Raw genomic sequence first — 27,695 nt, forward strand, 5'->3', positions numbered from 1 at the left:
ACCATGTATGAAAAGGGAATTTATTTTGTGTACTGGTCACGAAATGATGGGACAGGAAGCCATGAATGGAAACAATAAAACCAGAATAGTAGGAACAGCGCCTGGAATTCTCAGAAGAAACAGGCTGGTAGGGAAGCAGTCTTGGGACCCCACATTATTTTTCAGGATAGTAAAACTGCCAACAAGATTCAGAACAAGAATCAGAACCCCTCACCCTCTAACCTTGTCATACGCCCTCTCTGCCCATTCATTTCTCCATCCTCAAGTCTACTCCTAACCTCAGAGGAATTCTGGTCCGTTACTTTCCTTGGGAACCTACCCTCTATGGCGGCTGCCCCTGGCTTACATCAGTGGTTTGGATCTGAAAATGTCTCCAGACCTCTCCATACTTCCATTTCCAAAGTGGCTAAGACAGAGAGGGAACAGGGATTTCTCACATTTTTTCGCATCCAAGTTGTGGATTTTGAATGCATTCTCTCATGGACATGCATGTTCATCCTGCTTAAGGTCCACAAAGTATTCCATAATTAAGGAGCCTTTGTAGGCGGGCCTAGAGAATCTATCACAAATGATTTAATTTCTCCAGGAAAATACACTTTTTGGTAACTTTTTATTTAGATAAAATGTCAAACTTACATAAAGATTGCAGGAATAGTAGAAGGAATTCCATACAGCTTTCACTCTGATTCTTTACATTCTCCTACATTGGTTCACACAGACACATAAATATTTTTTGAATTCTAATTAACTTATAAACTTTAAAACAAAAATTATCACCAAATTGGGGTCTGCTTAAATATTTGATGAAGACATTTTATTATGCTTTTAATTTCCTATTATATTCCCTAAAATAAGGGCTCAGTTCCAGAAAGAAAAATGCATTTAAGTCTTTATTTTCCTTTTAAATGCTTTTATTAACTTCATATAATTATGAGACTATAACTATATTTTCCCAAGGCTTGTGGAAATCTCCAATAATAGGATGGGTATTTAATGAGACACATTCAATCCTTCAAGACATTGAGGTATCATTTAGTAAATAGTAATCTAATGGAAATATCTATAGTAGTACCCTTGGAATATGAGAGATCAATCCATAATGACTTTTTATTCCTGAGGTCATCATGAGCTAGCCTGGGCACTAATGGAGACAATTAAAAGACTTTTAAACTGAGTTTTTCTTAGAACCCCAAATGAATTCAGTGTATCTATGGCTCCGTGAATACTGATTTAAAAACTATAACGTTCGTCTTTCTCTGGCTTTGAAGTTGAGCTTTTTAAAATCAAATCCTACCCCAAACCAAACTCTGCGGGTTATTGAGTTCACCAGAGGTCTTAGTCTAAACTAAAATTAAAAACAAAAGTTCCAGCTTGAGAAAAATGTTTGGAAATTTCCATAGTGAAATCACAGCATCATTTTCTTCATCTATATCAACGTTCTCTTTAAAAAACATCGTTGAGATATTTCAACCAGAATAAACAATTCACAGATGTGTACTTAATAAGACAAAAAACTTGATGATTCCTTGGACATATCCACACACCAAACATTTTGTTGTGTGTGTGCAACAAAAATACTTAAAAATAAGCTATCAGCAAAAAGACTAAGTCTTATTTCTCACCTCCGAACTTAGATTTTCTTATTGGAACTTTTATATGGCTCAGCATGGCAATGGATGATGTCTGCTGAAATAGATTAAAATACTCCATGTGTATGTGCATGTGTGTATAAATGTTTTACTTTTGTACTTTATAGTATGTTCTCTGGATGTTTACTTTACCCCCATGTTGCTTCTGGTTAAATTCAATTAGAATAATATTATTGCATTTTAATATAGGCCATAAGCCTCTTTTAACCTAAATATTATGACACAAAAATGCATTAATAGGAATTAAATTGCTAATATGAATTAAAATAGCCTTTATCATATATAGAATTTTAAAAAATTTCAAACAAAAGGAAGTATTTATTATGATGACACATTAGGTTATGGAGAATATTTTTATAAAATAACCTTTGATATTTACAGAAGAACTATTTTATATTTATATTGCACCTAACCCATAATTGCTTATTTTCTTAAAAAAAGAAAAGTGCAATAGGAAAAAAATTCTCTTTTGTTATATATGCTGACAGTTAAATGAGGAAACGTAATAAAATGTAGAGTTGAAAGTTTCAAAGAGCTTACGGTATCAAAGACAATAATTTCTATTCAGAAAGTGTTTTTTAAGGCAACACTATCACAAATACACTTGAACAACCATGGCATTCCACCAGGACACAGCACTGCAGGTGACTCCATCAGGTTGCACAGTTAACTACAATTACCCGATATATGTACAATGTGCTGAATTTCGAGTACAGGTAATAAGTGATTGTTATATACCAGAAATAGTCCCCAAAAGTCACTTTTTGAGGTTTCCCTCTTTTTCGTTTTTCACTGCAGAGTTGAAGTATTGAAGTGAATACATTTTTGTTACATTAAGTGGAAGAAAAAGTAGATCGTGACTTAGCTCCTGAAATTGTAATACTGCTCTTTAGCCATCCACAATCCTAAAGTGCTTTCAGAGGTTCCACACATGCCTGAAGGAGCCAAACCCCAAAGACTAACAATCAGGTATATATTTCGCTAATCTATTCCGGATGCTTTGCCTAAAAAATTGGCATTGCCATCTTCAACATCTTTCTTTTGGAACCATGGTTTTGAATTTTTTCCTTGTTGATAAGCTTCCAGAAAATAACAGATTCCAGGAATCTCACTGGGGAAGTTTGGTGGAAGTTCCTCCCTTGATCGAGGAGTAAACACAAAACCAGGATAGTCTTTGAGTAATCTGAAAAGATTAAATTAAACACATTAATATTAAATTTTAACACTGACATAACTGTCTACTTAAGAAAAGACAACACAACTAAATGAATATTCTTGAGAATATTAATAAACCAGCCATTTTCAGCATGATTGTGAGAAAGATCCTAATGATGTTAACAAACATCTTCACAGAAGAAGAACAATGAAGAATCAATTCACAATCACAAAAAAATTCTACCAAATAATGGGAAAAATATTAGGAAAAATAAGTATAAAATATTTTTGTAAAGTTATAATCTGTAATATAACAGTGCAATTCAGAGTAGTTGGAGAAAAACCCCAAATAATTCAAAAGTCTAATAATAGCAAAAAAAAAAGTTATTGAATAAGGCTTCCTAAGTTGAAAGAGGTAAGACATTATCCATTTATCAATTCATTCATTTTGTACATATTGTACATATGATTAGGAGAGGTAATCATGGGCAAGAAGTTGTGAAAGAAAAGTTCTATATAAGATATATAAAATAATATGAGAATAAATTTTGGGTCTCTCAATAGAATTTTTATGAATTCTAGGTTAGTTGGAATAAAATGAGATTTCACTGTACATATTGACACTCTACTTACTATCTAGTATTTACAGTATTTTTTCCTTCTTAAATTCATCTGTTTTACCGAATTTTGTTATTTGCTACTAACTACTTGTCCCTTATGCTAAACTCATTCTAATCCCAATCCTATTGATAAAGTTAGTGGCTCCTCTTCTCATTTGCTTCCCTAGCTTTCTGTCAAATACAAGCTTAATAAGCATCTCTTTAATCCATTATTCAGGCCATGGGTGAAAAATGTTGACTAGTTCTGGGCTTCAAACCAATTTCTACAGAAAATCACTTCTCATGTCTGCCCAACCAGACCATGGCGCTCCACTGACAAGTCTGCAATGTCACATCTAAATGAAATAGAACGATAACGCTGTATTAGACCTGGTGCTGTGACACCCTTCTACGACCGAAGAAACCAAGTAAACAGAAGTCTGGGTCTCAAGAATGACAGACTTCCAGGAGAATAAAACACATGAGTATTTAATTAACTAATTTTTATCAGTGCATCAATAAATATATAATCTGCAAAATAATAAAACTAATAAAATGATGCCATAGTCATGAAATTATAAATATTTTTGAGTGTCTATTTTTATAAGGCATAGGATCTGGTAGTATATAATGAAAAGTTACGGAATTCCATAGTATTAATAGTATAAGCTTCAAAGTCTGGTAGATCTAGGTTTGAATAGCAGCAAAAATGTCAGTTTTCTAGTCTTTAAAATGGGGATAATAATAACACATGTCCCTTAGGACAATTGTGAAGATTAAATAAATTGACTAAAGAAGATTGATTAAGCATCAATTAGATATCACATAATACTCATTATGTTGGTAGCAGTTAGTAAGTCTGATAATATCAGGCACTAGGGAAGAGAAAACTTCGTCTCCTGTTGGTGGAATATAGATTGGTAAAACCAGTTTGGAAGCTGATTGATGCTTAGTAAAGCAGGAACTGGGTAGAGCCTATGATCCAGGAAATCACTTATAGGTATCACTAGAGACATATGTATAAGAATATTTATCACTTTTTTTGTAATAATGGAAAACTGGATATACTCTGGTTAACCACGGGTAGAAGACAGACTGGATTATTCATAGCCTAGAACACATATCATATCACGCTAGATCTGGCTCTTACTGGCTTGTGTGAGCCAACTGTTAAAAATTCAGGAATTTTGCAGGCGATTTAAACCATCACTAGCCTGAAACCTGCCATGGTGAGAGTATTTACACCACAGAAATGGGCAAATGTTAGAAATCAGGAATTCTCCACTTCACTCCCCAAAGCTGGTTTATCAGCATACCACTGCATTAAGAAGAGTTTAAATAAATGAACGAGATTTACGTTTCATCAAGAAAAAAAATCTCAAAAACATAATATTTAGTGGATTCAAGGCAAGTCTTAAAAAGATCTGGACAGGGTGAGTGGGAATCTATTTTTCCCTGGCTTTGTTTTTCTATCTGGAGGAATCTAAATAAGAGTTACATTCCTGGCCTCTCTCTGCCCATTTTCCTTCCAGGTAAACAGAAGCCACATATCTTAGCGGCAAATTTGGGGGAAGCTGCTAGTATTTGTAAAATTTTTTCTTCTTAAATTAATCTGTTCTACCAAATTTTATTATTTGCTACTAACTACTTGTCCATTATGCTAACCTCAAGCCCTACTCAATGCCTTTCTGCCTCTCTCTTTGGGAGCCTGCCGGTCCGCAGGAAGTACATGTTCTCAGCTGCTCCCACAAACCCTAAGGGGCAAAGAGTGCAGTGTGTCCGAGTATGGGGGCTAGGGGACTGTAATATTTTATTTCTTTTATAAAACAGGGATCTGAAACAAATACAGCAAAATGTTGACATTGGTTAAATATTACCATCGGCTACATGGGTGTCATATTTTCTTCTATTTTTTCTATATGTTTGAAATGTTTAAAAATTAAATATAGGGGCTGGCCCCATGGCCGAGTGGTTAAGTTCGTGCGCTCCGCTGCAGGAGACCCAGTGTTTTGTTGGTTCGAATCCTGGGCGCGGACATGGCACTGCTCATCAAACCACGCTGAGGCAGCGTCCCACATGCCGCAACTAGAAGGACCCACAACGAAGAATATACAACTATGTACCGGGGGCTTTGGGGAGAAAAAGGAAAAATATAAAATCTTTAAAAAGAAATTTAAATATAAAAATGTATAACACTATAAACGTTTAATAAAAAAGTATAAATTTATAGGTGATTGATAAAGGATTTATTTTTTCTATCCACATCCACCCAATATTTCCTGTTAAATATGGTAATTATAATCATCATCTTGTATTTAAATTTATATAAAAATAGTCAGCAGTTAGAAGTTGCTTTAAAGTCTATCATTTGAATTTACTAAGTGCCTTGCTCAAGATCACGCATCTGGTAAGCCCTGCATTTGGGACTGTAAGACATTCTTCTGAATACAAACCCCACGCTTTTGAAAGAAACTTACAGATAAACACAACTAGAATGTCATGGAGTTAGAAATGCTCATTAAATCATCTTTAAAAAAAGATCAGACTTTATAAGAAAAACGGGTTGGAAAAATAAAACCATTTAGATGAAAGCTTGATGATAGTAAGACCCGAGAACAGCAGCAACAGTCCCAGCGCAGAAGTCCACATGTGGTGGAAGTTTTCCTTTACTCCCTCTACACCAGACACCATTTCCCCTAAATTGTGCATCAACTCTCCTATTTTCTGTCATCTCCCCCATATTCCCTTATTCTCTGTGTTCTTCCTCCTTAAGGGATTCAAGTCCTGCTTCTCTGTCACTATGTTCTCAGACTCCTCCTGCAAATAGGAGTTCCTAGGTCAACTTACCCCCCCCCACCTTGGACAACATCCATTTATATTCCCCCATCTACCATTTTTGTCTTTAATGATCCCTGGATTGCCACATAAACCTCTCAATAATCCCCTAACCTGAAACACAAACATTACCTAACCTAGTCTCTGTCAGTTCTCTGCACTTCAGTAAAAACACACCAAAATGCAGAAAATGGTCCCCTAAAATAAAAAGTAAAACTCCTCCTGATGTTTAAAAGAAAAGAATGTATAATTGTCATTACATTGGTGCATTCTAAATGACTGATTAGAATTTGGAAGCGGAAGTTTGAAGGTAAGGATTTTTTGTGTGTTTGGGAATGTACTCTGAGTCCTAACTTTACATGTGTTTCATAAATATATCAAGGAAGCTATGCTTGATATTATTTTATTATTTGAGAAATGCCATCTCAGAATTCAATGTATTACCATAAAGCTCTGCAAAGAAATAGTTACCTTTTATATTTGTACAACTTCTAATAGAGCCTACTGCTTGTCCTGAACTTTGAGTAAAACTAATATTTTGTCTTTATTTTATAATCCAATTATTAATTAAATTTCACAAAGTATAGACTTTTGATTGAAATTTAAATCATCTATTCCCCTTCAAATTTTCTTTCTTCTGCTTTTTTTTTTTTTTTGGTGAGGAAGATTTGCCCCAAGGGAACATCTGTTGCCAATCTCTCTCTTTTTTATTTTTGCTTGAGGAAGATGAGCCCTGAGCTAACGTCTGTGCCAATCTTCCTCTATTTTTTGTATGTGGGATGCCTCCACAGCTGATGAGTGGAGTACGTCTGCTCCCAGGATCCAAACTTGTGAACCCAGGCTGCTGAAGCAGAGTGTGCAGAACTTTAACTATAGAGTACTTCTAAAGGAAAGCATTTTAAAATGTTATTAAAAGTATTTCACATTAAATATTTACTTCTGGCCTAAATAAAGCATTTTAACCATCGCTTGCCCTTTAGATAAGATATAAATATTTCTTATATAAGAATAAAAGATAAGTAAATTATTACTGAAATCAATAAAAAAGGAAAAAGTCAGTATGCCATACTTTATAAAAAGTAGAAATGACTTTAGTATATTTATTGAAAGTCAATATAAGTTAAATTTTCATTATCATTTAGGTGTACATAAACATATACTAAGAAATGAAAAGAATGTGAATACTTATTGTCTCTGGATAGTGAGATTATGAATTATTTTTGTTTACTTTATAACGTTCTGATTTCATAAATTTTCTAAAGTGGGCATATATCACTATTGTAATAAAAATATTTTATTAACAAAAAGGTTAACGCTATCTATAGTATAAAATCCTATATGTGCATTTCTAGTAACATTGTCAATATAGTGAATCTAAAGATGCAAGTAATGAGCCTTGTCCTGTTGCTGGAAATGTATATCCAAAAGTCAGGTTGCTCCGCTGGGAGAACCAAGATCCTGAATTATATTTTGGGAGTAAAATGACTAGCTAATATCAATGTCTCCTATCATGACTCAAGACCTTTGAGATATAGAACAAAAGACAATTTTTGAAAGAGTTAGTTTCATACTGCTTAAAAACAATTAAAATAGGAGAAACAGAAAGCTATACTTTTTGTATGCAAATGATATACACACAAGGACTCTTCAATACGCACACGGATGCATATTATGTTACTGAAAATTGAGAAAGCAGCATAGGTATCAGAGACTGACTCCTATGTTGTAATAGGATGATTCCTCTCAAATCTTGCAGAGAGCAGAGTCATGTCCTCTGAGGGCACTGAGTCCTACCCCAACTGGCACACCTGGTTTGACTTTAGGTGGTTATCATGACAATGATCCAGAGGGACTTTTCCAGTTCTCACGATATACTGATTCACCTTCATGTCAAAGAGTCAACAGTCAATTAATAAACACTTATTGCTTCCCTAGTGTGGTCCAGGCTCTGATCTAGGAGCTGGGAACACAGAATGCTTACCACAGGAGGCTGATATTCCACACAGGGAGGCAGCAATCAACACACAAATAAAAGCTATTTCAGACAGAGATATGAGCTGAGAAGATGATAACATGAGGGTGTATGAGGGGAAGCTTGTTCCTCTAGCTACGGCAGTTGAGGAATATCTCTTTGATGGGGTGACATCTGACTTCAGGTCTAGCTATGAGAAGGAGGAAGACACAGGATGATCCAGGAGAGAGGTGTAAAGCAGAGGAATCGCAAGTATCCTTGATGCAGGAATTGGTTTAGCAAGTCTGACGAAGAAAACTGAGGCCAAGGAGGCAGGAGACCAGTGAATGAAAGGGAAAGTGGAAGAAAATGAGGTGGCAGAGGCCAGCAGGACATTGGTTAAAGAGAACATTTTAGTCTGTGGTCACAAGTTTACATTTTCTTCTGGTTGCAGTGGGAGCCATTGGAGGGCTTTAAACCCAGGAATGACAAAATCTCATTTGTACTTTAGGAAGATAATCTGGTTATTGTGTGGAGGATGAACTGTAGGGAGGACATGTGCAGGAAAGTGAGCAGGAAGAAGAGTGAGGGTGATACTGGGTTGGCTGAGGTAGGAGAGATCAGGGTGGCTTGGCGTGGGCTGCAGTACTGAAGGAGGTGAGAAAAGCTGTATTCAGGATATAATTTATAGATGGTGGTGTTGGGCTGTGAGGGGGAAAGAGGAATGATCATTCTGAGGTTTATGGACTAAGTAACTAGGTGGATGGTGGTGCTATTTTAAGGAGCTTGATAAAGCTTGGCTGGGTGGGAAGAAGGTTTCGTTGGGCTGGTGGGTGTGGGAAATTACTTATGACCACATTAATTTTAATATGTTAATTAACCATCCAAGTAGAACACAGAATAGGATATATGCGTCTGTTACTCAGTGGAGAATTATGGGATGAGCTAGAGATAAAAAACGTGAGTCATAAAAGTTCAGACAGAGAGGAGAACAGGGACAGAACTCTGGGCACTAGAACGTTCAAAGGTCCGTTAGGGAAGGAGCATCAACAAAAGACACTGACAAGGGGTAGCCGTGGGTTAACGAGAAAACCAGATGACCGTGGTGTCACAAAAGCCTCAAGAAGAAAATGTTTAAAGGAGGGAATACTCAAGCTGTTCAATTGCTACCGAGAGGTTGAGGAAGATAAGGAGAGAGAATTGACCATGATTTTAGCAAGGTCCACTGATGACCCTGATAAGAACCATTTCAGAGGAATGCAAGGGACAGACCCTGGTTAGAGTCCATTGAAGAGCTAATGGGAGGTGAAAAAGCAGAGATAATGAGCATAGGCAATTCTCGTAAAGAGTTCTTCTGGAAAAAGGAGCTGAAATATAGGGGGTAGCTGAGACAGACTTGGAAACAAGGAAGATAGATAGATATATATTTTTGTTGTTGTTGTGGAGGAAGATTGGATCTGAGCTAACATCTGTGCCCATCTTCCTCCATTTTATATCTGGGATGCCTGCCACAGCATGGCTTGATATGTGGTGCATAGGTCCGCGCCTGGGGTCCAGGCCAGCGAACCCTGGGCTGCTGAAGTGGAGCATGCAAACTTAAGCACTAGGCCACCAGGCCACCCAGAAGATACATATTTTTTAAGAGGTTTAATAGAAAGATATGTCTGTATTATGGGAATAATCATTCCATCCAAGAAACTGATCAGAAAGAGAGAGCACTTATTTTCAGGAGAAGTTTTGAGAAGGTGAGAAGAAGTAGCACTCTGAGCAAAACTGGAAGAGACGATCTCAAATGGGAACAGGGCAGGTGGTGTACTGTGACAGGAACAAAGGTCCCAGACAAGGGTACTGGGGCAGCCATGCGGAGGGATGGCATGAAGGTGGTTTAGTTTATTTGACCGCAACATTTCTTGCTGTGAAATATGAAATGAAGTTATCAATTTAAAGTCAGAGCTGGAAAGGAAGGATATTGGAGCTTTAAGGAGAAAGAAGATGCTGTAAAATAGCTGTCTCTGAGAATAGGAAAGTTAATTTGCTTGGTGTAAATTAGCTAGCACATAGATCCGGAAAACTTTTTTGTTTTCAATATAATTGGATTTTTAAAACAAGATCAAATTTATAGACAGCTGGCATCTGAATGAAAGGGAGTCTTGTTGGGGACCTTGACCTCTAAGTTGTAGGGTCTGTGGTAACTCTGGGTAGTCAGTGCCAGAATGGTACTGCAGTAGGCTAGTTGGTGTCAAAATTCCTGTCAAAGCACTGTGAAAACTAATACACGCTTTGAAAATAATAATAATGGAGGAAGATAGGGTGTGTGTCAAGGATTACAGCTGGGCTACAAATCTCTCAAGAGAGTCGTTCTCAAGAAGCTAGCGAGTAGTTTTAAAAAGGTTCAAGTGAGGATGACAAAAGCTATTGCTTTTCTTTCTCCTTTAAGATTATCTAAGCAAAAACAAATTATGGAGAATGAAACAAACCAATGAAAAACACATGACAATCATATGCAGATAAAAATAATAGATTTCAGGTGCTCAGTGCAATCCGTACCTGTAAGTTGTTGGACTGACATTGATTTTCCGTGGCACACTGCAGGACTCAAATTTGTTAGCCAAGGTGACATTGTTTCCAAAAAGACAGTAACGGGGCATTTTAACTCCAACAACTCCAGCAAAAACTGACCCAGAATGCAGTCCAATTCGCATCTGAAAGCAAAAAGGAACACAATGTTCCCGTCATTGGTCAAACACTTCCCACTTGTCAGTGTTGTTTGAATGCCCTGTCTAAATGATTTTACCATCCACTCTCACCACACCCCTCCTCCCTCAAAACCTCCAGCCAATTTCCCTCTACTCTTCAAATCCAATTAAGAATGCCTAGTGCAAAATCAGTCAGACCCCTTAACTCTTCTACATTTTTGTACTTAGGTTTATTACACAAAGCATCTTTATTTCACCTGTCTTCAATATCTGAAATCAACTTGCACGCATACCTATCACAGGCACCGTGGTGATCAGACAAAGTGTCTAGGGACTGTTTATGTGAGCCTGCTCTGTCCACCAAGTGAGATAGACCTAATTTCTGGACTCCAGGAGTTGTTTCCCAAAACACTGCCAGAGAGGAGCAAAAGAAGCTAGCACTCAGGATCTAAAGTGTGGGTTTTTAGGCATTTTGCTTTAAAAGAACTTTATGCCAAGCACTACTCGACTATTCAGATGACTAACAAATGGAGAAAGGGAATTGTAATATATAAGCAGAAAATGATAGAGGAAGCACAAGGTTGGAAATGCTGAAGCCCGGATTGCAATGACTATATACATGTTAGTTAAAAACATCTGGACTCATGGAAAACCAGAGTTGTGGCATGTCTAGAAGTAAGAGGCAGTCTGGAATATGTTGTGGTGAAAGTTTAAGAATTCTGAAAGTTATTAATGGTTTGGACAGCAATTAAGACAGAAGATCTTAAACTGAGATCTTCTAGGAGATCTACATACTTGACGATCTAAGAGGATACACAAATTATTAAATTATTTCTACATCAAAGCAAGTTAACGTGGGGATATTTTAAAAGACAATCAGACACCAGGTTCATTATTTTCTAATCCTATGTTCAGTTGACCATTTCAAAGAAGTTTTATTAGATATATGCATTTTAAATAAAGGCCAAGTACTCAGTAACTTAGATGTAATTTACAATTCAGAAGACTGGTTTTACCTCATTTTACAGCTAATTTCAGATATTCGCTAGAAACTGTCCAGAATCCTTTGCTTTTAAGATATCAAACCATAAATTCTGCAATTATTTTCAAACAAAAGCACTATACTATGAATCAGGAGATTTACATTCTAAATGAAACTCTGCTAATAATTGGTAGTCTGACTTTCTATAAGTCTCTTTATTTCCCTCTTACTATTCCTTCATCTATAAAATGCAGGATCAGATTATTTTTAAAGTGCCTTCTTTGTCACAGTTTTACTTCCAGCAGCAAAACTTACATGTCTCTTATATCTGGCTTTTTCTTCTTTAGGAGAATATGGTTTTATATGTATAACAACCAAACAATAAAAACAAACAAACAAAAACAATGAGAAAAGGCTTTCTGCCTATACATATCAGCCACAATTTCAGCATGTTTAATTTAAGAAGTTTTTGCTCCCTTTGGGCACTGTTCTGGTTAAACTAGTTTCTCTCTTAGTTATTCCAGCTTTTTCTATGATAAATTGATCATAGCAGTTTTATTTTTCTATTTCAATATTAATAAACAAATACATTCTCCTTGTATAAATCCAAACAATGACGATACACCAAATGCTTTTTGGTTCCTACCATTCAGCTCTCCCTCTCCCTACCCTCCTCTCCAGTTCTGAACCTCACTCTCAGCTCCAAAGCTTTCTCACCAGACAACTTTTCAAATTCACGAGCAGGAAAATCCGAAGTTTACGATGCACAGCATGCCCTGAATGGAAACCTGCTGGGGGCGTGTTCTATTTGGGGACTGCTTTTGACATAGCCCATTTCTCATTACAGGCCTCTGGGAATAGGAAAGGAGGGGCACCAGAAGTTTGCTTCCCAGTTCACTTCACACTTACTGACCCACACTGCCACATTCAGCCCTCTGGTCTCTGTCATCAGTCCACCTACAGTTTTCTAAGCCTGAGTGGGTGGATGTTAGCAAGGAAATCAGTAGGAATAAGTGAGTAGATGATTTGTACATAATACATGCAGAAAAATAGAGAGCTTGAAAAGAAAAAAGGAAATATTTGCTATTCTTTCACTTTGATTTCATTCCCTGGGGTAGCAAGGTAGGAAGGAGTAAAAGTCTGGGCTTTGAAGCCAGATCGATGTGACTCCAAATCTGGATGCACAAGAGACTTGAGTGCTCTTGTCCATCAGTGAGTTGTGGATTCCTCTTCATAATGTTGTTGTACAGATTAAATGAGACAGTGTTTAAGTCACAATATGCTCCCTCTGATACATGTTAATCTTTCTCTCTCTACAAAAAATACTCTTCACTTCTGCCTCTGTGATATTTCCTGGGTAGCTCCTAAGGCCATCAGATTTCCTAGGAACTGTAGGTTAGTGCAAATAAAAAGGTATGTTTGACATCTCACTTAACAGATCATTAGAGCTAAACTATTATTAACCAGGTAATTATCTTTGAAACCAGTTATAAATAACCCTTTCTATTGCAAAACTCCAAAAATACATTTCTACAAATAACAAATATATGTCACTAATCTCCCTGTCCCAAACATACCAACTTTAATTATAAATGCTATTTATGTGGAAATCACTGGTTTTATTGCTAATCTGGATATTTTAAACATTTACTTTGATGCTATGAGTTCCCTCACCCATGAAAAAAACAGAAAGAGAGAGAAATATATAATTCTCCTCTTTTAAAAAGTGCAATTATAGAAACTAAGTCTGGAAAAGTCAGATGCTGTGATGCTTTTAAAACATAGTTGCAAGTTATTTCACACTCTTCTTATTAAGACGTGGGGTCTAAGTGTCCTCCTCTCTGGGCAGGCTTATGATTGCTTTGGCCAAAAGAATATAATGGAAGTATCACTGTGTCTCCTAAAGGTCATAAAAAGCCAGGCAGCTTCTACCAATCTTGTTCAGTGGGACATGAGCCACCATGTAAGAAGTTTGACTGCTCTGAGGCTGTGCTGCTGGAGCACCACATGTAAACACTTGGGCTGACAGTCCCAGCTGGGACCAGCCTTCAGCCATCTCCACCAAGGAACCAAGCACGTAAGAGAAGCAGCCATCTTGGAATGGGTCCTCCAGTTCCAAGTGGTCCAATTCCAACTATTCCAAACGCACTCAACCATTGGAATATTTCCAGCTGAGGTCCCAGATACTGTGGAACAAAGACAAGGTTTCCCTGCTGTGCCTCATCAAAACTTCTGGTGCACAGAATCCATGCATAATAAAAGGGTTCTGGTTTTACACCACAAAATTTAGGGAAGTGCATCACACAGCATTATATAAGTGGGATGACAGCGGACTTCGAAATACTTGTTAAGGCTTAGACATATGGCTTCTATTAAGATTGAAGAGAGCCATATCTAAATTTATAAATATTACAGTTTTGATTTTTATATTTTTTACTTCTCTATATGTTTTACAGCGTATCAGATAGGATGCTATATCACTTCAAAGGCCCATTTCTGAAAGTTATCAGTTGAAGACTGTTGTATAAAAATTAAGTGGGACAAATGAAGATAATTTGCTCATATTCTATCTATTAAACCAATGCTGAGCATGTTGATTTTATTTTCTCATCTGCAATAATACATTATTATGGGGTCTGGCTCATCTAGAAATGTTGGAATGTTATATGTCCTGGAAAATGTTGGTGGCTTAGCAGTCAACATTCATGCTAGTGTAAAGTTCTCCCCTGAAGGGACTGGAAGGTTAAAAATTACATTTTCCAAATTCCCTGGCAGTTTCTAGATGGATTTAAGTTTGGTGAATCAGATACCCTACCCTTGCATGAGATTTGGAAGCCAGGATTTCTGCTGTGACTGCATTTCTATCGCTTCCAAGTGTGAGCACAACTGTGGAAGCCTTTGGGTGTTTCATGGCACGCTTAGCGGAGAGCCCAGTTTCCAGTCCCTCATTTTGTGAGGGTCATGATGCAGGACTTCCATATTGCTGCTTCAAATTATAGTAGCTGCAGTTTTGTTCTGTAGCCAGTAGTAGAGGCAGCAACTTTTTGAACACAGCAATTTCTTGAGTGTGATTACAGTGGTATAGTTTAGGAGCCAGCTTTCTGATCCGAGAGAAAACAGTGGTTCTGAAGTGTGGCTCTGGGAGCCATTGTTTGAAAGATCAACTTACAGATGGCATCTTTAGTCCTCTTAATGATTCTGTAAGCCATTTAATACCCTATAGTAAATTTCTTCCTGCTTAAACAAGTTAGACATTTTGTTCTCTGCAACTAAACTCCAACTAATACACCATTCTTTTGAGAACTAATTAATAAGCATTTGCTCTCATGACATCTCCTGGACTATATGATCTGCCTTACCTTGATGGGTTCTCCATGGGGAGACATGACTTCATCAGAGAGCTCCATCATCTTCAGGGCCATCAGCGCTATCTGAACAGCATGGGTATCACTTTCTCTGTGTAATCCCCCCGCCACACAATATGCATCACCAATGGTCTCCACCTACACATAGCAGATTTTCCATGTTACAAATAAAAACTCAGGAAGAATCGTGGCATATATCATATAGCAGAAATCTCAGTGTTCGTGCCCTATGGAAAATCAGAGTAAATCAGATACTTTCAGAAATGGCTTCCCTTTCAGGAAATCACAAGGTTTAGATACCTTAGATCAGGGCACTGCACTGAGAGGCAGCACAGGGCTGTGAACACAGTGTCAGGAGGTGGCTTCTACTCCCAGGCTTGCCACCAACTCATCAGATCATTCCACCTTTTTTTTTTAACTATGGAAAATGGCTTTGTAGAAGCAAATGATGCATTTTGGTTTTACAATAAATTGCTTAAAGATGTTAGGATCACTTACTGATTTCACATCCTTTCAGCATAAGATACACTGCTTTGAATGCAGTCACTACTCAATCAAAGTGATACGAATTTAGTAAGAATGCACAACGTAAAACTAAGACATGAAACGTTTTCAAAAAGATTTTCGGGGTTCTCATAGCAACATGAATATTAATCACAAAGTACAGAAACCCAGATGTCAAACCAGGAGAGAGAAACAATGGTGCTTGGAAGGCTACTGGAAATCAAGCTATTATATAAATTCCAAGTATTATTATTATCATTGTCATTATTGTTGTTGTTACAGGTGATTTTTATCTGTCTGTGATAATGACCACAGAAAGCTAGCAGTCAATTTAAAGCCACAATAATTCACCAAATTGTAATAGTTGCATTTTTCTTCTCTTCCAAATATTTATTATAACTTATCAGATCATAACATTCTTCTTATCCAAAGCCGCCAAAATGGAGGGATGGAGGTGAGAAAGGAAAAGAGAGAGACAAACCTTCAGTGATTCTCCCTTTCGCTCAGAATAAACGCCCTTATAATGTCTCCAAAGCTCTTCTTGACCTTTCTGCTAATTCCTGGCTTTATTTCCTAAGTCTCCCCCTTGCCTGCTTTGTCCCAAAGCCATTGGCCTCCTGTTATCCCTCAAACATACCAAACTTGTCCCCACGTGCTATTCCTTTGCCTGGAACACTCTTCCTGCAGATAACCACCTGGCTTGCCCCTTATTTCCTTCAGTCCCTGCTCAAACTTCACCTTATGAGAAAGTGCTATCCCGACCACTCTCTCTGAAACAGCCATCACCCCCTACCCCCTGCACTTCTCTCCCTGAACCTCAACCAGAATACTACACCAACCAGAATACTATAAATTTACTCCTTTGTTTAACTGTCTGTCTTTCCTCCAGTAGAACGTAAGTTCTCTGAGTTTGTCTACCATTCTATTAATTCCCGTATCACCAGCGCCCAGTGTATTTGCTAATAAATTAACTAGACAGCAAGGCCTCCCATAAGCTTTTCCTCAGCAACAAATACATAAAAAGTGTTTAACATAATGGCTAATATATCACAGGTGTGCGATAAATGTTACTAATGGGGAGAAGTGGTACCCTCACCCCTACTCGGTGTTAGGTGTCCATTCCCTGTGCCCTTGTAGCACCCTGTACGGATGTGAACGGAACTGGGCATTCATCTTGTCATGTGGAAATCTGGCATTCGTCAGTGCCACCCTCTCATCCCCACGTGTAAACTCTGCTCACAGGGATTGTGCCCACCCATGCTGACAAATGCTGGATGACCAGTGAATACTTGCTGAAACAGTGGATAAACAAATACTGAAATAAATAGAAAAATGACCAAAAGATTGAAAGACAAACAAGAAAGCTAAAGTCCTAGTACAATTAAGTCCTGGAATAAATAAGCTTTGCTATTCCCTGAAAACCATTGCATTCACCGGCCAGTCTATGATCACATATTCTGTATATCTCACATTCATTCCATGGTTAAGGCCCTTCCCTATTTATTTACAGCTGTCTCCTGGTATTTCGATGCAAAATCAGAGATGAAGAGAAGGGGGATATAGGGACTGGTAGAGAAAGTGATTCATTGTTTAGTTTGAGCTGTGGTTGGATTATTCAGGGAACTCTGTGGCTACCATCCTTGTAGTAAGGAGCATAGAATCTGATACTTGATAGGAATAACCAAATTCTTAAAAGTTTCAAGTTGTAGAAGAGGGCAACTTCTGCTAATCATCACAGCAGTTTGCAAAGGAGGGCAAGACTTCTTTCTCACAATTCTGAGAGAGGAGCCATTCTCAAGATAGAAACTATCTACACATAAATATAGTAAATTCCACAAGAGGCCATCAAGCTTAACCTAACTGAAGCCAACTATTTTATCTGTAATTATACATGGACCTCTTTTTTTTTCCCAAGGGGATCATAGCTCTGTCTGGAATTTCCTGTTAGAAACTTGTAAAAGGAAAGTTTTGCTTCTAGCATCTAGATTGGAACAAAGCAGGGGCTTATGTATTCCCATAAATAATATTTGTTTCCTCCTCAATAATTTACTTATTTCAGGTTGGGTTAAGCTCGGAAATGCCAAATTGTTATGTGGCAAGTCACAAGATGATTCAAGCCACACCAATGAGAAGCATGCTTTATTCTTACTGCCAATAGCTAAAACAATGCAAAATACTTTAAATCAGTAAAAAAAAAATGCTTTAATTCTACAGAAACAAACAGAACACAAAATCTCTTCAATAGATCTCTTATTGATAATAATTACTTTAAAAAACAGTTTATTACGTGTCAGTGGCAATCACTATGCATGCCCAGTGCCTAGAATGATGCCTAGTACATCGTACTCAATACATAAATCCTGCTGCCTGATGAACAACAGATATTACTTACCATAATCTTTATCACAGTCCTGTCTATGAGGATTAAGGGACATAATTTATGTTATTTACACATAGAAACTCTGTGGGTGGATATTATTTTCTCTGTTTTAGAAATGAGGAAGGTTATTTAAGTTTCTCAGCTTACAAGCAAGTAAGGTAGAGAACAAGATGTGAAGATGGGCCTCTTATTCGAGTGTCTCTGCCCCCGGCCCCTCTACAATATTGCCTTAAGTTGGTGATTTGGATATCTGTGAACCAGCCATGAAAAGTATCATGTTAACTCTGTACTGAATTAATCTATTTAAAGACAATTTGTATAATACATGTTTCTTTACTTTTACCAAAACAAAGGATAAATTTTCCCTGTACAAGTCATACTTTAAATTATTTCATGCTTAATAACAAGTCTGTTTCCCAGTCAAGTGTCAAGTTTCTTGACGTTTAAACATTACCTTTTCATGAGTCCTATATCCCAGCCTCCACTCAATCTATCACCCTTCCATTCTGTGCTTATTCTTTGAATAAGCAGTCCTTTCATGGAATAATTATCTCCATTTCTGAGCAGATTCAGAGCTACTTCTGGCCAGAGAACACCCACAGGATTAATGCACAGTGCCTGCTCCCAGGATGTGGCTTGCATGGCCCTGCAGAGAAAGCCTTTCATTGATATCACAACTCAGGTTCTAGTTGCAGTGCTTTTTCTCAGTGACTTTTCCCTCTAAAATGGGCATTGCCCTGTTCCACCCCTACCTTGTAGACATCCAGCTCTCCACACTGCCGGTCAAAGCGAGTGTAGAGTGCATTGAGCATGGTGATGACCTGCAGTGGTGAGCACTGGGAACAGATGGCAGTGAACCCAACAATGTCCGAGAAAAGCATGGTGACGTTACTGAACTTCTTGGCTTGTACAACTTGCCCTTGCCACAGCTGCTGCGCCACCTCGCAGGGAAATATGGAGCACAGAAGATCGACTGTCTTCTTCTTCTCTTCCTCCAGGGCTTGGTGGGCTTGCTCCAGGGTGGCCTTCAGCTTGCCCAGCCTCTTTTTTAGGCCATCTTGAGCTCTGGCTTGTTCGCCTATGAGGACCACATCCCTCAGTGCATTGTGAATTGGGATGTCTGAGAGGTAGAGCCCTCGTCCTGTAAAATCTTCTAATCGGTCCACACAGGGTGACCCCAAGAACAAGATGGCACTAGATTCAACAATGTAGATCATTTGACCTTTGAGGTCCATAACCTGTGAAGCAAAGCAAACCAAACCAATTTTGGTTTATTCAAGTTTCCAACACGTTTTCGAGATGAAAGGAGAGGAAGTAGATACAGTGACGATCCTTTTGTATTTAAACTCTATGTTCTCTACCTGCTGGAAAAGAACAATATGCTTTCTCAGAGTTTCAATTTCCTATGAGTTCTAAAATGCATGCAGACTTCTGAAAAATGTCTTTGAGGATACTCTCCACAGAAACCATGCTTTTCAATGAACAATGCAAAAAATTCTTGCTTCAAGGCTTTCTCACTAAGTGGCATGCTCATGCTTTTGTTACTATAATCTTTTGATAGTAGCAGTGAGCAGAAAGGATTGTACCAAGGGAGCCTGGAGAGACGTGGGGTTTCAAGTGATCATCCTGGATCACAAGATCTCCTTGTATGAGGGTGGACAAATATGTCTATGTGTGTTCCCTGCAGCAGAGTCAAAGCAACCCAAATGTCCTTCAACATGGGGCCAGTTGAAGAAAGTAAAGAACAATCATACAATAGGATACTACACAGCCTTCAAAAAAGCGAAATAGACCTATATCTAATGACATGGCAGGATGCGCAAAATATATAATTTAATGATAAAAAGAAAAGTTGTAAATAGCATTTTTTTGTTTTAAACAAAAATGTACATAACTAATGTTTTTGATTTTTTGCTGCAATGAACATCTTTAAATATTACCTATTTTTTAAATATTTAGCTATATTATTTTTATCATAAAAAGCAATGAAGCTGTTTTCATTTGGGGGAACAAATTGAGCATCTCCTGGGGGTATGCCTGTCTAAAAGTAGGCCTTTCTATTAGCTTTGCTTGTACTATCAACCATGATGTAGCAAACTTTCTTTCCTAAGACTAAATAATTGCCAAAATTTCCCACCATAAGATATTGATTAAAAAGTCCATTTAGTTGCCTCCTATAAGAAACAAGTACTTTTTATTTATTGTAGAACAATACCTCATTATTCCAAATTAAGTCAGCTATTTGATGATGATTGAAACCAATTTTTTATAAACATTTATCTAATTCAGTTATAAAATATTCTGTAATGATTTTCAAAGGTAGACTGCACTCAATAAATATCTGAGAAGTAGTGGGTCAAGTAAGCACGCAAATGAATGCAGAAAGGATTTTGTTTTAAATTTATTCCAGCCTTAAAAGTGTTTTTGAATTGTTTTAAACATAAATATTTTATCAACACATTTGGAGTGATGCATATATTTCTACCTTTTTTGTTTCTAGTCCTTAAATACGAAACAATTTATTTCATACTGAAAATATGACGATGTTTTCTTACCTTTGAAGATTTCTTCACAGAGTTATCCCATCTCCTCACTCGAACAATGAACTGCATATTCAACATAGTCATGATTCCGCTAAACGTTTGCTTGATTTTTGGAGTCAGAATTTCAAAGTACTCTTCAAAATTCGGCTTCCCTTGAAAGTCCCTCCTGTTCATCAGCCTCCTGATGCCATTGCCAAATTGCAGAACCGTCATCTCTCTGTCAAACATGAAATGGAACGGAAATGTCTTACAGAAGAGAGAAGCGGGGATGACCAGCGAGGACTGGGGTTTGCCGGGGGACAGGGATGGTCTGGTGCTTTTGATGTGAACGGAGTATAACAAATAAGGCTGGTTAACAAACTCGCTGCAATCGTTACGGAAGCAGGGAGGCCTCACAGACACTTCCACTTCGGTTTCGTACAATGTGTGAGCAGCTGCCTTAATGATGCCAGGAAGAATCAGGGACGTGGTTCTCTTAGGGAAGAAATAGTAAACATTTAAGAAGTCGTGATCTTTATCCAGGCATAGAATGGAGGCGTCTTCCAGCCTGCCTCTCTTTTCTGCTTCTTGGCAGTGGCTGCTCTGTTTCAGAAGGGTGCTGAAGCTATTTAAAAAATCTTTGAGGGTTCCTCCAACCACACCCAAGATATGTTCATCTTCCTCATAGCATATTTTAAAAAGCTCTTCACCAAGAGATTCTTTGACGATTTCCACTGGAACTCCTGAAAGCATAGAATACATTTTCTACCATATCAAATACGTCAATCTTTGTGGAGCTGTGCTGTTACTACTATTTTTAACATTATTGTATTTGATGGTTTAGTTCCCTTTATATCTGGTAGTAAGAGTTCCAATCAAAACTAATCTATATAGATTAGTTTCTAAAATTCTCATAACTGAATGAAGATCCTAAATCAGTTAATTAAAAAAGAATGATTGATTGAGTATAATCCACAACTTTTTATCTCCCTTAAACTTAACAATAAAGAAAAATTGAAATTACAGGATCAAGTACATTTCAGAAAAAGCTCTCCCACCTTGTTAACAAAAATAGTACGTCTTGATGAAGGGTGACTGTCCCCCTTAGAGAGCCTCCAGGAGTAGACGCATCAGGTACAGGAATTAATTTAAAATCACCGATTGTGAAACTCAATTTTGTCATTTTTCTTTAGAGATGATATAAAGTAATTTTTTTCTGAGTAAAATAGCGTTCTTGTTGTTTAATGTTAACTGAATGACTATGTGTTTGGAATATATTATTTACTTTCTACAACTTCTTCTTCCCTAACCTTTATTTTTTAAACTCTGTGTACCATGTTTTTCTCATCTGTAACTTAGGAAACACAACAATGCTCTCTTCATAGCACTGTTGTGATGTGTGGAAATTATGTTTAGAATAGTGTCTAGCTCCTAGGAAGGACCCAATATAAGTTAGCCATCATCATTATTATTATTATTAAATTCTTAATATCTCGTACTTTCAGAGATATTTAATCTGTGGGCCCCTATACTCAAACTTTGAAAAAAAAGTATGACAAAGTTACTCATCTACTTGTTTCCCCCAAACTAATTATTAAAATATGAGAATTTGGTTAACCTTTTTCCCACAATTGTTTCCAACTTAAAAAAAAATTCTTCATTTTAATTTGTTGAGTTGAATTTTTCATGCATAAACGAAGAACACTTAGTTCTAAGCTCAAAGCCAAAGCATGTAAATGTCAATGAGTCAGCCTCCCATGCAGCTTTGTCTACATCTCAGCCAATAAACATTATAAGAAAAGGAAATGTTTTAGGTCAAACAAAAATATATAGTTTGAAAAAGATTTATTGTTTATGTTAATACAATACATAATATTGAACACTTCACACTGGAAGAAACCAACAAATAAATATGAATATTTTTGAAGAAAATATTAGCTCTACAGGCAAATATTTTCCACTAATAGAAAATATTAATTTACAGGTAAAATATTAATTCTACAAGTATAATGATCTTCTAATTGCATATACTTAATTCTATTACCTGCTGCAACTGCTTGGTCTGCAATTATTTTTTCAAAGTCTTCTCTTTCCAAAGATTTCCTGAAATTATTTCAATACCTTAAATTATAAACTGACAAATGAATGCTAAAACTTCAGATTATAACATACAGAAATGATGACAGAAAATAATTTAAATTACCCTTTCTGTAGAGGCAAATCTTGACTATCAAATTTACAGGAAAGGAGCAATGACATGTACAACCCAAAACAATGTTGCAAAACGCCAAAAGATACCTGATATTGAGTGTTTCATCAGTTTTTATGAAGTACATTTACCTTTTATGTTAACTTTACATAGGTTAAGACTATAGAAGTTTGCACTGGTAGGAAACCAGGAATATGAAATGGCCCAGAAGGAGATAGCAACAAATCAGACCAGGGTTTTTCTGATAACCCAGCCAAGAAGAAAAATCTACATACTGATGGATTTCAGTTTTAAGTATCACTATTTTTTTTCCTAAAGCAAATACATAGTATATCCTGCTTTTGAGTTTTACATTCTATATATTTAAGTCTCAGATATCATTACATTAAACTTTCATTCTTGATCTTGTATAAAAATTAGTAACTAAATTTTATTCAATTATTGCACTGGATTCTACAGCATAGAAGTTGATAATATAATAGCATACATTTCGATTGACAGGTTTTGCTAACTTCAACAGGGCTACTTGCTGATTCATGTTTGCCTAATTGTTTTTTGATGATTTCTGATACTGATGACTGATTATGACCAAATCTGCCAAACTACTAAAGCATATTAAAAGACACTCAAGTTCTATTGGTGGTTCAGTTTGCTATTAGGCAAGCCAAGTTTACAAACAGGCATAAATCTAAAATTTTAAACAGATTTCAATAAAGCATGATACATGTATAGAGGTTTCAAAAGGAAATATTTTTGAAAAGGAAAATTGCTCAGTCCACTACTTTGTCACACAAAGGTATATTTCTCATAATTATTTAAAATACTAGTAGAAATATTTTCTTATCTAAACTGGTTAAGGGTCACTATACAGTATTATATCTAGTTTGAATGTGGAGATCCCCAAACCCCTTGTTATACATTATTTTATATTAATCAGTCTTTAGATTTGCTTCTTTTTCTCATTTAACCAGCTTCTATTTTTTATCTAAAGAATGAAAGCAAATCTGCTCAGAGAACTCTTAATACTGCCCATTCCCAGCGCCGTGAAATGAGATGTGAGCAAAGCTTAGCTAGTCCAAACAGTACGTAGTACAATTCAAAATAAGTTCCCTATTTTTACCTCCAAAAAAAAGGAAGTGTAAGCTTACAAGTGCACCAGGAAGTGTGTGTGTGTGTATTGTGTAACATACACACCCACACACACCCCAGCCATGAGTTCATACGTGCAATGATGTGATGAAAAGGTCCTAGAAAAAGAAACAGGGCAGAAGCTCTCTGTGCAACCAACCCAGAGAGATATCATAATGACTGTACTAAAACTCATTTCCCTAAAAAGAGGAAGGGGGAGGGCGGGGTCCAGTCCTTCAGTTAGGGACAGTTTATTGTTGAATATATTGATTTTTTGCTTTTCAAGTTACAGAAGATAATAAGCAGGCCACAAAAAGGAGTTAAGGTGTTTTCAACAGTTGGCAAACAGAACAGCAGAAGAGGCAGCTGACTTGCCAAAAAGAAGATGGGGGAGAAAACAGAGAGACCAAGAATATACCCAAGAACCAAAAAAGCAAAGCAGAGAGAAGCCATTTAGCACATCAGCAGGCAGTCTTATGTGAAAAAAGGTCCCTGATCTTCCTTCAACAACTGAACAATTACAACTTGGGCAATTTAAAAGTATGATCAGCTCTTTAAGAAATCAGGAAGTAGTCAAAGATTTTTTAAGATTTCCAAATAAAGTGATTTTTTTTTAAGTTTTGAGATTTTTTTAAAAGAGAAACACTACCGGGAACACATCCTAACTGAGTATCTGCATCTAGCTTAGGAACATTTCAGAACACAAGGCCCTGAGAATAAATTTTCAGTAAACTGGCTGCCAACAACTTAAGCAGACAGACACAGTAGCACAGATACAATGACTTGTGGCTATCTTATCAGCTTGACTGAGAATTAAGGTCAGAGGCATTCTGGAATGCTTTTCCTATCACTCATGTAAACAAAGCTTCCCTCAGACACATAGATTCACGCTGTCTCCTTCTGGATCCGTCTGTGACCCCATCTTGGCTTGCCTGCTGCGTGCAGTCTGGGGCCAGTTACTCAAGCAAGGAAAATTAAGCACAGATAATCCACAGAACAGATTATCCACTCATGAGTAGTAGACAGATGAATGAATTTATAAAATATTCCCGAAAATGGTATCAGTTCGCAAAACTTCAGTGTTCAATTCTGCAAATTTGAACTCAAGTATTCATTCTATTATTTACAACTGAAATAATCCTTGAGGCTTCAGGGAATCAAAAACAAGGCCAACCAAGTGATCTACCAGCAGTAAATGTGCCAAGATATATTTGAAAAATTAACTATATAAATCAGATTTTTAAAAAAACCACCTTATAAATTAAGCCTCTAGGGCAAACTTTCTTAAAGAAAATTTCAAAGACAGAATACAAGAAGAGTATAAACAGAACTGATATTCAGCCAGTGCACACTCCTATAACCAAACTGGTTAGGAAAATACAGAATCACTTTTCAAAGGACTAATAAAGAGCTGCTGCCCTAAGCCCCCTGGGACACCCCCCTCTTATACCTTTGATCCTTCCACCTCCAATTGAGGCAGCAGCTAAAAGATTAATGTGTGCGAGGTGGGGATGGGGTTGGTGAGGCCCTGCTTGAAGCTTCTGGCAGTATTCTTCAGGCAAGGAGTCTATTCTGATTGTTTGGAATCCATGCCTTAGCTGATGTTAAATATTTTCGAAATTACACCTTAGTTTCTACCAGTTTCTTTCTAGAAAAGGCCTTATGGGAGCTGGTTAAAAGCTGCAGTATATTGCCACATGGTTAAAATCATGCTCTCTGAAAAAGCCAGGCTTGAAATTCAGTTCGGCTTTTTCCTAAACAGCTGTAAAATCCTAAACATTTGATATAAACCTGAGCTCATTGACATAAAATGTGAAAAAGAAATGCACTTACTTTCAGATTAGGAGCAGAGAAAACACTTAGTCTAGTTTCTAGCAGACCATCATGATTGAAAAAATGTGGATAAATTCAATAGGTGTGGGTTATTAGTGACAGTACCAGCAATTATAATAGGCAGTTCACACAGCTAAAGAGGTTCAATTTACCTGCTTTCTTTTATTTTGTGTTTTGCCAATGTTCTCTGAAGCGCAAGGTTCAGCCGCTCAAACTGAAAATTGAAAAGAAAACTTTTAGACATTCCCTTAAATAATAATTTACTTGAAGAGATATATTTTAAAAATTTGTCCTGAAAGTTTCTTCTGAAGAAGCAGAAACATTATTACTTTAACGGTAAGTATAGTGAACTGACGCTTTGGAAACTGGGACTGATTTTCTATGGGTTTTCCAAGCTTGGGAAGAAACAAGGAGCTCAGGCTAATTTGAGTTTGGATGTGGGTTGTGGCCCACTGGCTTTGCTTGGTGGGTGGTCTCACTAACAGCCACAAAGCAAAGTCGAGCTGAGTTGGAATCCAAATAGAAGACTCCTGTTTGGTAATGTCAGGTCTTCCATGAAGGAATCCTGGACATCACATCCTCGGGGTCAGGAAATCCCGTTGGATGTGCTGCCACTATTTCACTCTCAGCATGGCTCAAGCCAAGCAAATTCCTGTTGCTTTCACAAACTCTACACCCAGCCACCCCAGTGAATCTCTGCCCCTAACTACAAACGCATATTTATGTTTCGTACATCCTTTCTATCTCCTGGTCTAGAAAACTCTGCAGCTATCTCTGTCTTAACCCTTTCTTTTTGCCCTTAAATCTAATCTCTCACTAAGGTCAGTTCATTGTTGATTTGAAACAAATCTTGGAAATACCCTAACTTGTACTAATTTCCTTTCTTTGAACTAATAATCTTCACCAAATACTTACTGTCTTACTCTTTTGTTGATTTCTGAGTATTTTTTTCATGAGTTTTCCTATACTGCAAGATATCTGCATGTAAGTCTCAAAACTTCATAAATACTTGTTGCCTATTAATCTCTCTTAACAGCTCATTGTCTCCAACTAGTTGATAAGCGGGTAGAGCACTGATAACAGTGTTGCCAATTTTTTGCGTTCCATATAAAAACCGTCTGTATCTATATGTGTATGTGTAACCGTTGACTCTTTCTGTAGTTTACCCAGAAGAAAGTGAAGAAGGTTTTGGCTATGTTTCAAGTTGGGAAATTCCTTTTTCCTTAAGAACTATTTATATCTCTCTTAGAATTTCCACTGGTCAAGTGAGGTAGCAGCGTTAAGCAAAACAGAGCAAGCTTCTGTTTTAATGAAATGAGTTATGAAAAGGACTTTCACTTTCAAAGTGCATATAGAGCTCAGAAAAGAAATTTTAGATTTATTGAAAGAAAACACAAATGCTGAAAAGAAAGACAAGAAAACGTAATCTATAACGTAGAACAATTTGTCTGACTGTTCAGATAATGAGGTGGGGGTACATCTGCCTCATGATGAAAGAAAGATTGACAGGGGGCTTACACAGTGGGCAGATTCTGAGCAAGGTCCTGGTGACCTACATGGCGGCAAAGGGCAGGAAGCCCGGCAGGTGAGGAACGTGCTCAGGAAAGAAAATATGGGCACGTTTCTTAGCAGTCTTTTATATCAAGGAAAGAGGAAGGTAACATTAATTTGGAGACTGTAAACAAGGTAGATCAGCCAAGGGGCTTGAAAAGCTTCAATTTCTCAAGGACCTTTTACTCGGTAGAAAGTTCCTCTGGCATTACTAACACCAGAATACTAGTGTGTATTAAAACCTATGAAATCACAGGTTGCTGTGAGCTCTTTCTTCTGTACAACACATTCATGTGGGAAAAGGGTCATCAATAAAATGAGAGTCTCTGCCTTTGT

At 37.2% G+C, this 27,695-nt stretch overlaps 1 protein-coding gene across 10 annotated transcripts in view; it reads right to left on the reverse strand.

The window, feature by feature from the left end:
* Positions 1-591: 591 nt before the first annotated feature.
* GUCY1A1 (guanylate cyclase 1 soluble subunit alpha 1) overlaps positions 592-27,695 on the reverse strand; it is a 63,757-nt gene continuing 36,653 nt past the window's right edge. For all 10 annotated transcript variants that reach the window (XM_070261457.1, XM_070261460.1, XM_023636397.2 and 7 more), the window contains 7 exons: positions 25,961-26,022; positions 22,683-22,741; positions 20,672-21,381; positions 18,869-19,354; positions 15,227-15,370; positions 10,737-10,891; positions 592-2,832 (listed from right to left, as the gene is read on the reverse strand). In XM_070261457.1, the coding sequence (XP_070117558.1) occupies positions 2,631-2,832; positions 10,737-10,891; positions 15,227-15,370; positions 18,869-19,354; positions 20,672-21,381; positions 22,683-22,741; positions 25,961-26,022 (1,818 nt within the window). In that variant the 3' untranslated portion in view covers positions 592-2,630. The remainder of the gene's footprint in view (positions 2,833-10,736; positions 10,892-15,226; positions 15,371-18,868; positions 19,355-20,671; positions 21,382-22,682; positions 22,742-25,960; positions 26,023-27,695) is intronic.

Source organism: Equus caballus, chromosome 2 (genome assembly GCF_041296265.1).
Source record: "Equus caballus isolate H_3958 breed thoroughbred chromosome 2, TB-T2T, whole genome shotgun sequence".
Classification (NCBI taxonomy): domain Eukaryota; kingdom Metazoa; phylum Chordata; class Mammalia; order Perissodactyla; family Equidae; genus Equus; species Equus caballus.